Genomic DNA, 14,376 nt, shown 5'->3' with positions numbered 1-14,376 from the left:
TTAAGAAAGCCTAGAGAACAAATGGATTTGTCAGTTAAAAATAGGAGAGGAGAGTTATTAAATGGAGAGTTAGAGGTATTGGGAAGATGGAAGGAATATTTTGAGGAATTGTTAAATGTTGATGAAGATAGGGAAGCTGTGATTTCGTGTATAGGGCAAGGAGGAATAACATCTTGTAGGAGTGAGGAAGAGCCAGTTGTGAGTGTGGGGGAAGTTCGTGAGGCAGTAGGTAAAATGAAAGGGGGTAAGGCAGCCGGGATTGATGGGATAAAGATAGAAATGTTAAAAGCAGGTGGGGATATAGTTTTGGAGTGGTTGGTGCAATTATTTAATAAATGTATGGAAGAGGGTAAGGTACCTAGGGATAGGCAGAGAGCATGCATAGTTCCTTTGTATAAAGGCAAAGGGGATAAAAGAGAGTGCAAAAATTATAGGGGGATAAGTCTGTTGAGTGTACCTGGTAAAGTGTATGGTAGAGTTATAATTGAAAGAATTAAGAGTAAGACGGAGAATAGGATAGCAGATGAACAAGGAGGCTTTAGGAAAGGTAGGGGGTGTGTGGACCAGGTGTTTACAGTGAAACATATAAGTGAACAGTATTTAGATAAGGCTAAAGAGGTCTTTGTGGCATTTATGGATTTGGAAAAGGTGTATGACAGGGTGGATAGGGGGGCAATGTGGCAGATGTTGCAAGTGTATGGTGTAGGAGGTAGGTTACTGAAAGCAGTGAAGAGTTTTTACGAGGATAGTGAGGCTCAAGTTAGAGTATGTAGGAAAGAGGGAAATTTTTTCCCAGTAAAAGTAGGCCTTAGACAAGGATGTGTGATGTCACCGTGGTTGTTTAATATATTTATAGATGGGGTTGTAAGAGAAGTAAATGCGAGGGTCTTGGCAAGAGGCGTGGAGTTAAAAGATAAAGAATCACACACAAAGTGGGAGTTGTCACAGCTGCTCTTTGCTGATGACACTGTGCTCTTGGGAGATTCTGAAGAGAAGTTGCAGAGATTGGTGGATGAATTTGGTAGGGTGTGCAAAAGAAGAAAATTAAAGGTGAATACAGGAAAGAGTAAGGTTATGAGGATAACAAAAAGATTAGGTGATGAAAGATTGAATATCAGATTGGAGGGAGAGAGTATGGAGGAGGTGAACGTATTCAGATATTTGGGAGTGGACGTGTCAGCGGATGGGTCTATGAAAGATGAGGTGAATCATAGAATTGATGAGGGAAAAAGAGTGAGTGGTGCACTTAGGAGTCTGTGGAGACAAAGAACTTTGTCCTTGGAGGCAAAGAGGGGAATGTATGAGAGTATAGTTTTACCAACGCTCTTATATGGGTGTGAAGCGTGGGTGATGAATGTTGCAGCGAGGAGAAGGCTGGAGGCAGTGGAGATGTCATGTCTGAGGGCAATGTGTGGTGTGAATATAATGCAGAGAATTCGTAGTTTGGAAGTTAGGAGGAGGTGCGGGATTACCAAAACTGTTGTCCAGAGGGCTGAGGAAGGGTTGTTGAGGTGGTTCGGACATGTAGAGAGAATGGAGCGAAACAGAATGACTTCAAGAGTGTATCAGTCTGTAGTGGAAGGAAGGCGGGGTAGGGGTCGGCCTAGGAAGGGTTGGAGGGAGGGGGTAAAGGAGGTTTTGTGTGCGAGGGGCTTGGACTTCCAGCAGGCATGCGTGAGCGTGTTTGATAGGAGTGAATGGAGACAAATGGTTTTTAATACTTGACGTGCTGTTGGAGTGTGAGCAAAGTAACATTTATGAAGGGATTCAGGGAAACCGGCAGGCTGGACTTGAGTCCTGGAGATGGGAAGTACAGTGCCTGCACTCTGAAGGAGGGGTGTTAATGTTGCAGTTTAAAAACTGTAGTGTAAAGCACCCTTCTGGCAAGACAGTGATGGAGTGAATGATGGTGAAAGTTTTTCTTTTTCGGGCCACCCTGCCTTGGTGGGAATCGGCCGGTGTGATAATAAAAAATAATAAAATATATATATATATATATATATATATATATATATATATATATATATATATGTATGTATATATATATATATTATTTATGTTATATATATCTTATATAATATACATTTTATATATATATATATATATATATATATACAGTGGACCCCCGCATAGCGACCTTAATCCGTGCAAGAGGGCTGGCTGTTATGCGAAATGTTCGTTATGTGAATGAATTTTCCCCATAAGAAATAATGGAAATAAAATTAATCCGTGCAAGTCACCCAAAAGTATAAAAAAAAATTTTTTTTACCACAAAAAAATGTTAATTTTAGTACACACAAACTGAAAAAGGCATGCACAATTACATGACACTTACTTTTATTGAAGATCTGGTGATGATTGATGGGATGGGAGGAGGGGAGAGAGAGTGTTAGTGTTTAGAAGGGGAATCCCCTTCCATTAAGACTTGAGGAGGCAAGTCCTTTTCTGGGGTTACTTCCCTTCTTCTTTTAATGCCACTAGGACCAGCTTCAGAGTCACTGGACTTCTTTCGCACAACATATCTGTCCATAGTGGCCTGTACCTCTCGTTCCTTTATGATTTGTCTAAAGTGGTTCACAACACTGTCATTGTAACAGTCACCAGCACGGCTTGCAATAGCTGTGTGAGGGTGATTTTCATCAAAAAAGGTTTGCACTTCAAGCCATTTTGCACACATTTCCTTAATCTTTGAAGTAGGCAATTCCTTCAATTTCTCTCTCCCCTCCTTTGAACCAGTTTCCCCAGGTCTGGCCTCTTGCTCTTGAAGTTGATCTATCAGCTCATCAGTGGTTAGTTCTTCATTGTCCTCCTCCACCAACTCTTCCACATCCTCCCCACTAACCTCCAACCCCAAGGACTTCCCCAATGCCACAATTGATTCCTCAACTGGTATACTCCTCTCAGGGTTAGCCTCAAACCCTTCAAAATCCCTTTTGTCTACACATTCTGGCCACAGTTTCTTCCAAGCAGAGTTCAAGGTTCTCTTAGTCACTCCCTCCCAAGCCTTACCTATAAGGTTTACACTATTGAGGATATTAAAGTGATCCTTCCAAAACTCTTTTAGAGTCAATCGAGTGTCTGTGGTCACTTCAAAGCACTTTTGAAACATAGCTTTTGTGTACAGTTTCTTGAAGTTGGAAATGACCTGCTGGTCCATGGGCTGCAGGAGAGGAGTGGTATTAGGAGGCAAAAACTTCACCTTAATGAAGCTCATGTCCCCATAAAGTCGCTCTGCCACGTCTGTAGGATGACCAGGGGCATTGTCTAACACCAGGAGGCACTTAAGGTCTAATTTCTTTTCAGTTAGGTAATCTTTCACATTGGGGGCAAATGCATGGTGTAACCAGTTATAGAAAAATTCCCTAGTGACCCATGCCTTACTGTTTGCCCTCCACAGCACACACAAATTATCCTTGAGGACATTCTTTTGCCTGAACGCTCTGGGAGTTTCAGAGTGATACACTAATAAAGGCTTAACTTTGCAATCACCACTAGCATTGGCACACATCAACAAAGTAAGCCTGTCTTTCATAGGCTTATGTCCTGGGAGTGCCTTTTCCTCCTGAGTAATGTAGGTCCTGCTTGGCATTTTCTTCCAGAACAGGCCTGTTTCATCACAATTAAACACTTGTTCAGGTTTCAGTCCTTCAGTTTCTATGTACTCCTTGAATTCATGCACATATTTTTCAGCCGCTTTGTGGTCCGAACTGGCAGCCTCACCATGCCGTATCACACTATGTATGCCACTACGCTTCTTAAATCTCTCAAACCAACCTTTGCTGGCCTTAAATTCACTCACATCATCACTAGTTGCAGGCCTTTTTTTAATTAAATCCTCATGCAACTTCCTAGCCTTTTCACATATGATCGCTTGAGAGACGCTATCTCCTGCAAGCTGTTTTTCATTTATCCACACCAATAAGAGTCTCTCAACATCTTCCATCACTTGCGATCTTTGTTTCGAAAACACAGTTAAACCTTTGGCAAGAACAGCTTCCTTGATTGCCGTTTTCTTGCCCACAATAGAAGAGATGGTTGATTTGGGTTTCTTGTACAACCTGACCAGGTCGGTGATACGCACTCCACTTTCATACTTATCAAAGCTCTCTTTCTTCATTTCTATAGGAATTCTAACCCTTATTGCTGTAGGGTTGGAACTAGAAGCTTTCTTGGGGCCCATGGTCACTTATTTTCCAGAAACAGCACCGAAAACACTGTAATAATACGAAATATTCCGATTGTATGCTTGAATGTTACCGCGGAGGCTGGCTGGTAAACAATGGCACAGGCGGCACATGTGAGGCTGGCTGAGGGCGCACATTGGACGCGTCTCGGACGAAGGCCGCTGAGCGGGTTTTTGTCCGCTATGCGGGGCAAAATTTTAGCGATCAAAGCGTCCGCTATGCGGATTGTCCGTTATGCAAGGCGTCCGTTATGCGGGGGTCCACTGTATATATATAATGTTATATATTATATATATTATATATATATTACATATGAATATGAATGTGTAAATGCAAGAATGATGTGGATTAAAGTAAAGGTTGGATGCGAGAAGTGGGTCATAATAAGCGTGTATGCACCTGGACAAGAGAGGAATGCAGAGGAGAGAGAGAGATTGTGGGAGATGTTAAGTGAATGTATAGGAGCCTTTGAACCAAGTGAGAGAGTAATTGTGGTAGGGGACCTGAATGCTAAAGTAGGAGAAACTTTTAGAGAGGGTGTGGTAGATAAGTTTGGGGTGCCAGGTGTAAATGATAATGGGAGCCCTTTGATTGAACTTTGTATAGAAAGGGGTTTAGTTATAGGTAATACATATTTTAAGAAAAAGAGGATAAATAAGTATACAAGATATGATGTAGGGCGAAATGACAGTAGTTTGTTGGATTATGTATTGGTAGATATATCAGATCACTTTCTAGTTGTAGCTACCCTGAGAGTAAAAGGTAGATGGGATACAAGGAGAATAGAAGCATCAGGGAAGAGAGATGTGAAGGTTTATAAACTAAAAGAGGAGGCAGTTAGGGAAAGATATAAACAGCTATTGGAGGATAGATGGGCTAATGAGAGCATAGGCAATGGGGTCGAAGAGGTATAGGGTAGGTTTAAAAATGTAGTGTTAGTGTTCAGCAGAAGTTTGTGGTTACAGGAAAGTGGGTGCGGGAGGGAAGAGGAGCGATTGGTGGAATGATGATGTAGAGAGAGTAGTAAGGGAGAAAAAGTTAGCATATGAGAAGTTTTTACAAAGTAGAAGTGATGCAAGGAGGGAAGAGTATATGGAGAAAAAGAGAGAGGTTAAGAGAGTGGTGAAGCAATGTAAAAAGAGAGCAAATGAGAGAGTGGGTGAGATGTTATCAACAAATTTTCTTGAAAATAAGAAAAAGTTTTGGAGTGAGATTAACAAGTTAAGGAAGCCTAGAGAACAAATGGATTTGTCAGTTAAAAATAGGAGAGGAGAGTTATTAAATGGAGAGTTAGAGGTATTGGGAAGATGGAGGGAATATTTTGAGGAATTGTTAAATGTTGATGAAGATAGGGAAGCTGTGATTTCGTGTATAGGGCAAGGAGGAATAACATCTTGTAGGAGTGAGGAAGTGCCAGTTGTGAGTGTGGGGGAAGTTCGTGAGGCAGTAGGTGAAATGAAAGGGGGTAAGGCAGCCAGGATTGATGGGATAAAGGTAGAAATGTTAAAAGCAGGTGGGGATATAGTTTTGGAGTGGTTGGTGCAATTATTTAATAAATGTATGGAAGAGGGTAAGGTACCTAGGGATTGGCAGAGAGCATGCATAGTTCCTTTGTATAAAGGCAAAGGGGACAAAAGAGAGTGCAAAAATTATAGGGGGATAAGTCTGTTGAGTATACCTGGTAAAGTGTATGGTAGAGTTATTATTGAAAGAATTAAAAGTAAGACTGAGAATAGGATAGCAGATGAACAAGGAGGCTTTAGGAAAGGTAGGGGGTGTGTGGACCAGGTGTTTACAGTGAAACATATAAGTGAACAGTATTTAGATAAGGCTAAAGAGGTCTTTGTTGCATTTATGGATTTGGAAAAGGCGTATGACAGGGTGGATAGGGGGGCAATGTGGCAGATGTTGCAGGTGTATGGTGTAGGAGGTAGGTTACTGAAAGCAGTGAAGAGTTTTTACGAGGATAGTGAGGCTCAAGTTAGAGTACATAGGAAAGAGGGAAATTATTTCCCAGTAAAAGTAGGCCTTAGACAAGGATGTGTGATGTCACCGTGGTTGTTTAATATATTTATAGATGGGGTTGTAAGAGAAGCAAATGCGAGGGTCTTGACAAGAGGCGTGGAGTTAAAAGAAAAAGAATCACACATAGTGGGAGTTGTTACAGTTGCTCTTTGCTGATGACACTGTGCTCTTGGGAGATTCTGAAGAGAAGTTGCAGAGATTGGTGGATGAATTTGGTAGGGTGTGCAAAAGAAGAAAATTGAAAGTGAATACAGGAAAGAGTAAGGTTATGAGGATAACAAAAAGATTAGGTGATGAAAGATTGGATATCAGATTGGAGGGAGAGAGTATGGAGGAGGTGAATGTATTCAGATATTTGGGAGTGGACGTGTCAGCGGATGGGTGTATGAAGGATGAGGTGAATCATAGAATTGATGAGGGGAAAAGGGTGAGTGGTGCACTTAGGAGTCTGTGGAGACAAAGAACTTTGTCCTTGGAGGCAAAGAGGGGAATGTATGAGAGTATAGTTTTACCAACACTCTTATATGGGTGTGAAGCATGGGTGATGAATGTTGCAGCGAGGAGAAGGCTGGAGGCAGTGGAGATGTCATGTCTGAGGGCAATGTGTGGTGTGAATATAATGCAGAGAATTCGTAGTTTGGAAGTTAGGAGGAGGTGCGGGATTACCAAAACTGTTGTCCAGAGGGTTGAGGAAGGGTTGTTGAGGTGGTTCGGACATGTAGAGAGAATGGAGCGAAACAGAATGACTTCAAGAGTGTATCAGTCTGTAGTGGAAGGAAGGTGGGGTAGGGGTCAGCCTAGGAAAGGTTGGAGGGAGGGGGTAAAGGAGGTTTTGTGTGCGAGGGGCTTGGACTTCCAGCAGGCATGCGTGAGCGTGTTTGATAGGAGTGAATGGAGACAAATGGTTTTTAATACTTGATGTGCTGTTGGAGTGTGAACAAAGTAACATTTATGAAGGGGTTCAGGGAAACCGGCAGGCCGGACTTGAGTCCTGGAGATGGGAAGTACAGTGCCTGCACTCTGAAGGAGGGGTGTTAATGTTGCAGTTTAAAAACTGTAGTGTAAAGCACCCTTCTGGCAAGACAGTGATGGAGTGAATGATGGTGAAAGTTTTTCTTTTTCGGGCCACCCTGCCTTGGTGGGAATCGGCCAGTGTGATAATAAAAAAATAAAAAAAATATATATTACATACATGAAACAGGGGAAGATACCTAAGGATTGGCAGAGAGCATGTATAGTTCCTTTATATGAAGGGAAGGGGGACAAAAGAGTAAAAATTATAGGGGAGTAAGTTTACTTAGTATACCATGTAAAATGTATGATAGGCGTGGAAAATACTGTATATTTTCCAAAAATACAGTGTATTTTATATGTAAACAAATGGCCTATATTGTAGGTAATAAAAATTAATTTGTAAATAAATAAAGAACCAGCGTTGGGTGAGCGTCGCTGGGGAAGAGACTCCATTGTTTTGAATGTGATAAAGGCATGTTAGTGAAATGTGCACAAATTTTCGTCGCTCTAGGGGTTATATTGGGCTTAAAACCTCTCGAATAGGAGCCAAAATTGTTTGATTTGCAGTCGTGCATAACGTGAGCATTAAGCAGATGGACAGGACAGCTTCGGAACCCCAGCTAAGTCATGTCTATTTTGTGTTGAAATTCTGGCCAGTATTTTCATCATAATTTTAGGCAGGGGGCTGTGTATGATACACCAAGTAATCTCCAGACAAATTGGCAAGTCTTATGATTATAAATTCTCCTTCTGTTATACAAATGTGTATATGTAATCATTTATTAATTTTAATATACAGTCCACATATTTATATTAATGCTTTACCAGAATTTCTGGTGATGTATATTTCATTTGAAATTAATAAAGGTCCAGAGTGATTTGTGGATATGACAGTAGTAGGTATCGAAGGAGGACATTTTTTGCGACCTAGGTGTCCTAAAATTCCTACTTGTCTCTGTAACCTTGATAAAGAATAATTATCTTTATCATTTACTGGTATGTATCTTATGAGTTACATCCAGGTAAATTTAATTTTCCACATTAGTGTTATTATTGAAAGAATTTGAGGCAAGACAAAGCAAGATTGCAGATGAAAAAGGAGGCTTTAGAATAAGTAGGGGATGTGTAGACCAAGTGTTTACAATGAAGCATATTAGTGAACAATAGTATTTGGATAAAGGTAGGGAAGCTTTCATTGCATTTATGGATTTAGAAAAGACATACAGTGGAACCTCAAAAATCGAACGTATCACATATCGAACGTTTCGAAAATAGGACCATTTTTTCGGCCAAACTGTGTCCCTATTATCGAACGCGCCTTTATTTTTGGACCGCCGGGTACGGGACCTGTCTGCCACCCGCTCTGTCCACGTCCCCGCGCAGGCACCGTGAGCAGTCTAGCTTTGTTTATGCTTGAGTGAACACTAACCTGCGCTCTCATTCACGCATTTTACGAATATTTCGTTGTGTTTAGTGCTTGTGGGACTGTGAAATAAGCTACCATGGGCCCAAAGAAACTTGTTAGTGGTACCCCTGTGGTAAAGAAAGTGAGAAACACCATAGATGTGAAGAAGGAAATAATAAAAAAGTATGGTGTGAGACTTGTTGAGCTTGCCAGATTGTATGGGAAAAACAAGTCAACCATCGGTTCTATCCTGTCAAAGAAAGAACAAATCAAGGAAGCTGATGTTGCGAAAGGTGTTAATATAGGGAGTGGATGAGGTGCCTTCTTCGAAGATTAAGGAGATTTGTGCCAAGTGGAATGATGTTCAAATGTTTGTGCAGAAGTACCACCCTGAGCAAGCTGAAACAAGCCATCTTTGCAACAAGTTCAGTGACAGAACCATGTCCCATTTTAGGGAAATGTTAAAGAGGCGCCAGAAACAGAGGACTGTGGACAGTTATTTTGTGAGACAGGGGTCCAGTGACTCAAGCTGGTCCTAGTGGCATTAAAAGACAGAGAAGGGAAGTAACCCCAGAGAGGGCTTTACCTGAAGTCCTCATGGAGGGGGATTCTCCTTCCAAGCACTAACCCCAACTCCCTCTCTCCTCCTCCCTAACTTCCAGATGCCATCACCAATCTTCAATAAAGGTAAGTAAAAATGTTATTTTATATGTATTACTATACATAATTAAAAACTATGGTATGTATTTGTTGTATGTAAAACTGTAATTAATCTCCTATAAAATGTATTTTTTGTGTGTATTTTTGGGTTTGTGGAACGGATTAATTGTATTTCCATTATTTCTTATGGGAAATATTGCTTCGAATTTCAGACTTTTCGAATTTAGAACTAGCTCCTGGAACGGATTAAGTTCGATTTTTGAGGTTCCACTGTGTGTGTGTGTGTGTGTGTGTGTGTGTGTGTGTGTGTGTGTGTGTGTGTGTGTGTGTGTGTGTGTGTGTGTGTATTGTGTGTGTGTGTATTGTGTGTGTGTGTATTGTGTGTGTGTGTATTGTGTGTGTGTGTATTGTGTGTGTGTGTATTGTGTGTGTGTGTATTGTGTGTGTGTGTGTATTGTGTGTGTGTGTGTATTGTGTGTATTGTGTGTGTGTGTGTGTGTATTTTATTTATTTTGGAAGATAAATATTTTTTTCTTTCCTCAGCCATGAAAAAATACATGCCGACAGATGCCACCACAAACCCCTCACTCATTCTCCAGGCAGCCAAAATGCCCCAGTATGAGTCTCTTATTAATGAAGCTGTGGAATATGGCATGAAAAAGGGACAGTAAGTATTTATGCTTGTACAGTAGATTTTATTGACAAAAGGATTTTGTATACAATGGCTGACATGCTTGTTCACAAGTATTTTCCAGCATTAATAATAAGTAAAGCAGAGTATTTAAATATTTGGCTATTTTCCTGCATAAAGTAATAATAAATCAGGCCTGGCTTCAATAGTAGACCTTGAGACTAACTACAGTACAGCTATGATATGTATATAAGTACCATTTAATAATGTGTTTTAGTTAAAATATAATTACTGTATACTGTAATATAAAAAATGCATGTTTGATGTGAGGTTAGCATGAATCATGAATGTGTTCACTTGTATTGAGAAACATTCTCTGATTAATGCAGCCTTGACTAAGAGGTGTTTGTGAATTGAGCCCTGCCTGCTCTACTGGTCATTGCTGGTGTGTGGAAATTAGTGATTGCTGGAGCCTAAGAGAAAGTCTGGCTCAGGGTTAGTCTCCCAGTGGGGAAGTACAGTACTGGATTGCCAGCAGCAAATTTTTTTTTTTTCTGAATGCTCAGGATTGCTCAGGATGACTTTGTAGCTTTTCAAATATATAATTCATTTATGTTTTCATAAAATTTGCATTCAGGGTATAATGACAGGTCAACAACACGCATGAATGAATATATAGTACATATCTCGGTGTGCACACTACTTGCCTAGTTGTGGTTGGGGGGGGGGGCAGTGTCTCGACTCTTGACCATGCTCTTAGGGAGCCAATATGCCCTTGCCAGGGGCTTAGTGTTTCCAAAACAAATATTAAAACATTAATGCTATGGCATTTGATACATTAAAAAAATAAAGGGGTCATGATTATGCAGCAGATGATTTATGCATTGTTCAGTCAGGTTTAAGTTCATTTGGGTCCTGCCAGTAGTTGGTTAGGACCTCAGCAAGTCGTGTACAGGCTTTGTACCTAACAGTGTACTGTAATTCAGTCCCATTACTCTATTATGCTGTTTTCCACATTCTTGGGATGGAGATATTGTTAATGCTTCTCTCATCAATAATAACAATTAACCCTTTGACTGTCGCAACCCCAAATCCTGAAGTGTCTTCTGGTGTCGCAAAATATTTGAAAAAAAACAAAAAAAAATTCTTATGAAATGATAGAGAATCTGTGTTTTGAAAAGATACTTGCACCTTTTGCAACAACAGCTTCCTTGATTGCCTTTCTGTTGGCCAAGATAGTAGCGATGGTTGATTGGGGTTTGTTATACAACCTGGTCAGCTCGGAGACACGCACTCCAGTTTCATACTTTGTGATGATCTTCATTTAAATTTAAATTCTCACCCTTTTTACCACAGGGTTGGCACTAGAAGCTTTCTTGGGGCCCATGGTGGCTTATTTTGCAGTTACAAGCACTAAAAACACTGGAATAATACAAAATGTACCGAATGTATGCGTGGGTGTGGCTGATATGGCTTGTAAGCACTGGCACACTAACTGAAGGGAGGGCAGCTAAGGCGCGCTCAGGCCAGATGGGACATGTGGACGCGTTTGGGACAAATCGTGTTTGTCAAGTTTTTCATTGTTGGTCGGGCCAAAAATTTTACGCTCAAACGCTTCGTTATTTGAATTTATCGTTAGACAATGCCTTCATTGGTCGGGGGTCCACTGTATATATGACCAAAATAGTCAAAGGGTTATTATAATAATAATAATATTGAGCGGGTGTGAATTCGACCCTCCTAGCATAAGCCAGTAGGCTTGCTGCAGTGCTTCTTGCTTATGTTCTTATACTCCAAAAAAAAAAAAAAAAAATGGTTTACAATACCGACAGGTTGGTATGAACATCAAAATGGTATACAATACCGACAGGTATTGTATACCATTTTGATGTTCATCTTGTCTGACACTGCAACACATGGCCTCTTGGTACAGAAAACGCCTTTGACAACCCTTTCAAGTGAGGACTGTTGGATCTGAGAGGGACCTGACCTCTCAGTGGCTACACTCTACTACTACTACTACTACTACTACTACTCTGCACCTCTCCTTCCGACAGTATTTAAGTCTCCTTACTGTCGCTTGATCTTCAGATAGTTCCTGACTATGGAACTGAACTTCTCCAGGCCGAGGGACTGACAACCTCAAATTCTACGACTTCAAGGGTGATGGACTGATTACATCGTCTTCACATCTCTACTGTTCCTGCCTACTTTCTGTATTCGACTGAAGAAGCCTACTGTGTAGGCGAAACGTTTCGGAATAAAGTTGCCTAACTGTTGCCTATGTGTCTTACCTACCAAAAAAAAAAAAAGCCATTACTGACAAGTGGTGGAAAAGCACTTTAGACTTCCTTGCATTATATATCTTGCCACCAGTAATAATAATTAGTAGCATTATGAAAGGAATGTTACCATCACTAACAAAGCATCCACATTTACATTTTTGGAATTTCACAATAACAGTAATCTTTAATTCCCTCAGCTAATGGGTCTTGCCTAGTTTTGTTCACCGACACTTTTCTTTTTGATTGTTTGTGTGATCACGTGTGTGGTGGGGGCAGTACATGTACATGTGTACATGTACATGTGTGCATGTAAAATAAGTTTCGTCTTGAGGATAAAATATATTGTCATGATTGTCCATCATTAACACCTGGGTTGCTTAGCACATTACACAGCACTTGTGCTGCTTGGCACATTACACAGCACCTGCACTGCTTGGCACATTACACAGCACTTGCGCTGCTTGGCACATTACACAGCACTTGCGCTGCTTGGCACATTACACAGCACTTGTGCTGCTTGGCACATTACACAGCACCTGCACTGCTTGGCACATTACACAGCACTTGCGCTGCTTGGCACATTACACAGCACTTGTGCTGCTTGGCACATTACACAGCACTTGCGCTGCTTGGCACATTACACAGCACTTGCGCTGCTTGGCACATTACACAGCACCTGCACTGCTTGGCACATTACACAGCACTTGCGCTGCTTGGCACATTACACAGCACTTGTGCTGCTTGGCACATTACACAGCACTTGTGCTGCTTGGCACATTACACAGCACTTGCGCTGCTTGGCACATTACACAGCACTTGCGCTGCTTGGCACATTACACATCACCTGCATTGCTTGGCACATTACACAGCACCTGCACTGCTTGGCACATTACACAGCACCTGCACTGCTTGGCACATTACACAACACTTGCGCTGCTTGGCACATTATACAGCACCTGCATTGCTTGGCACGTCACACAGCACCTGCGTTGCTTGGCACGTCACACAGCACCTGCGTTGCTTGGCACGTCACACAGCACCTGCGTTGCTTGGCACGTCACACAGCACCTGCGTTGCTTGGCACGTCACACAGCACCTGCGTTGCTTGGCACGTCACACAGCACCTGCGTTGCTTGGCACGTCACACAGCACCTGCGTTGCTTGGCACGTCACACAGCACCTGCGTTGCTTGGCACGTCACACAGCACCTGCGTTGCTTGGCACGTCACACAGCACCTGCGTTGCTTGGCACGTCACACAGCACCTGCGTTGCTTGGCACGTCACACAGCACCTGCGTTGCTTGGCACGTCACACAGCACCTGCGTTGCTTGGCACGTCACACAGCACCTGCGTTGCTTGGCACGTCACACAGCACCTGCGTTGCTTGGCACGTCACACAGCACCTGCGTTGTTTGGCACGTCACACAGCACCTGCGTTGTTTCACACAGCACCTGCACGTCACACAGCACCTGCGTTGTTTGGCACGTCACACAGCACCTGCGTTGTTTGGCACGTCACACAGCACCTGCGTTGTTTTGCGTATCACACACAGTACATGCGTTGCTTAGCGCATCACACAGCACCTGCGTTGCTCGGCTCGCATCACAACACCAGTGCAAACACCTGTGTGAAGGGACAAATACAAACACCCATGTGTAAGAACTCAAACACGGTAATCATATGCAGTACTGTGCAGCATCTCTTGTTGTGATAGCTTGCACTACAACCCACCAAATTATTGACATTAATACTGCTTTCAGGATAGATATACAATATGATTTAACACTTTTTTTTATAAATAGACAAATAACTTAGGGAAAAAATAATAAAGGGCAGACGAAAAAATTAAATTGGGTAAATAACTCGCAGGAAAGTCTTGTGTAAATTCAGTACTGCAAATAAGTTAGGGGATTGCTTGAGGAACACTTAACGGACAGGCGGACGACCGTATGGTGTGGCAGTTAATGGCCAGCAGTTGAGGTGGTAAGGTAGCAGTGTTGTTAGGCAAGTAGTACAGTCCAGCTGACTTGTGGTGTAGAGCAGAGATACAGGAGAGATTGACTGATTCACTTTTGATTCTGTTACTCTCAATGAATTCTGCATGTATCTATTAGGGACTGTTCCTCATATAAATTGCATAGTTCCTGTGGTATAGGATGGGCATGCCCAG

At 41.9% G+C, this 14,376-nt stretch overlaps 1 protein-coding gene across 1 annotated transcript in view; it reads left to right on the top strand.

Moving 5' to 3' along the window:
- The window catches only part of Taldo (transaldolase), a 67,440-nt gene that overhangs the window by 20,797 nt on the left and 32,267 nt on the right, over positions 1-14,376 (top strand). The window contains exon 2 of the mRNA XM_053772449.2: positions 9,832-9,955. Within this exon, the coding sequence (XP_053628424.1) occupies positions 9,832-9,955 (124 nt within the window). The remainder of the gene's footprint in view (positions 1-9,831; positions 9,956-14,376) is intronic.

The sequence above is a fragment of the Cherax quadricarinatus genome, chromosome 23 (assembly GCF_038502225.1).
Source record: "Cherax quadricarinatus isolate ZL_2023a chromosome 23, ASM3850222v1, whole genome shotgun sequence".
Lineage (NCBI taxonomy): Eukaryota > Metazoa > Arthropoda > Malacostraca > Decapoda > Parastacidae > Cherax > Cherax quadricarinatus.
Note: the sequence above shows the minus strand (reverse complement) of the source record. Positions and strands in the feature narration are given on the sequence as shown.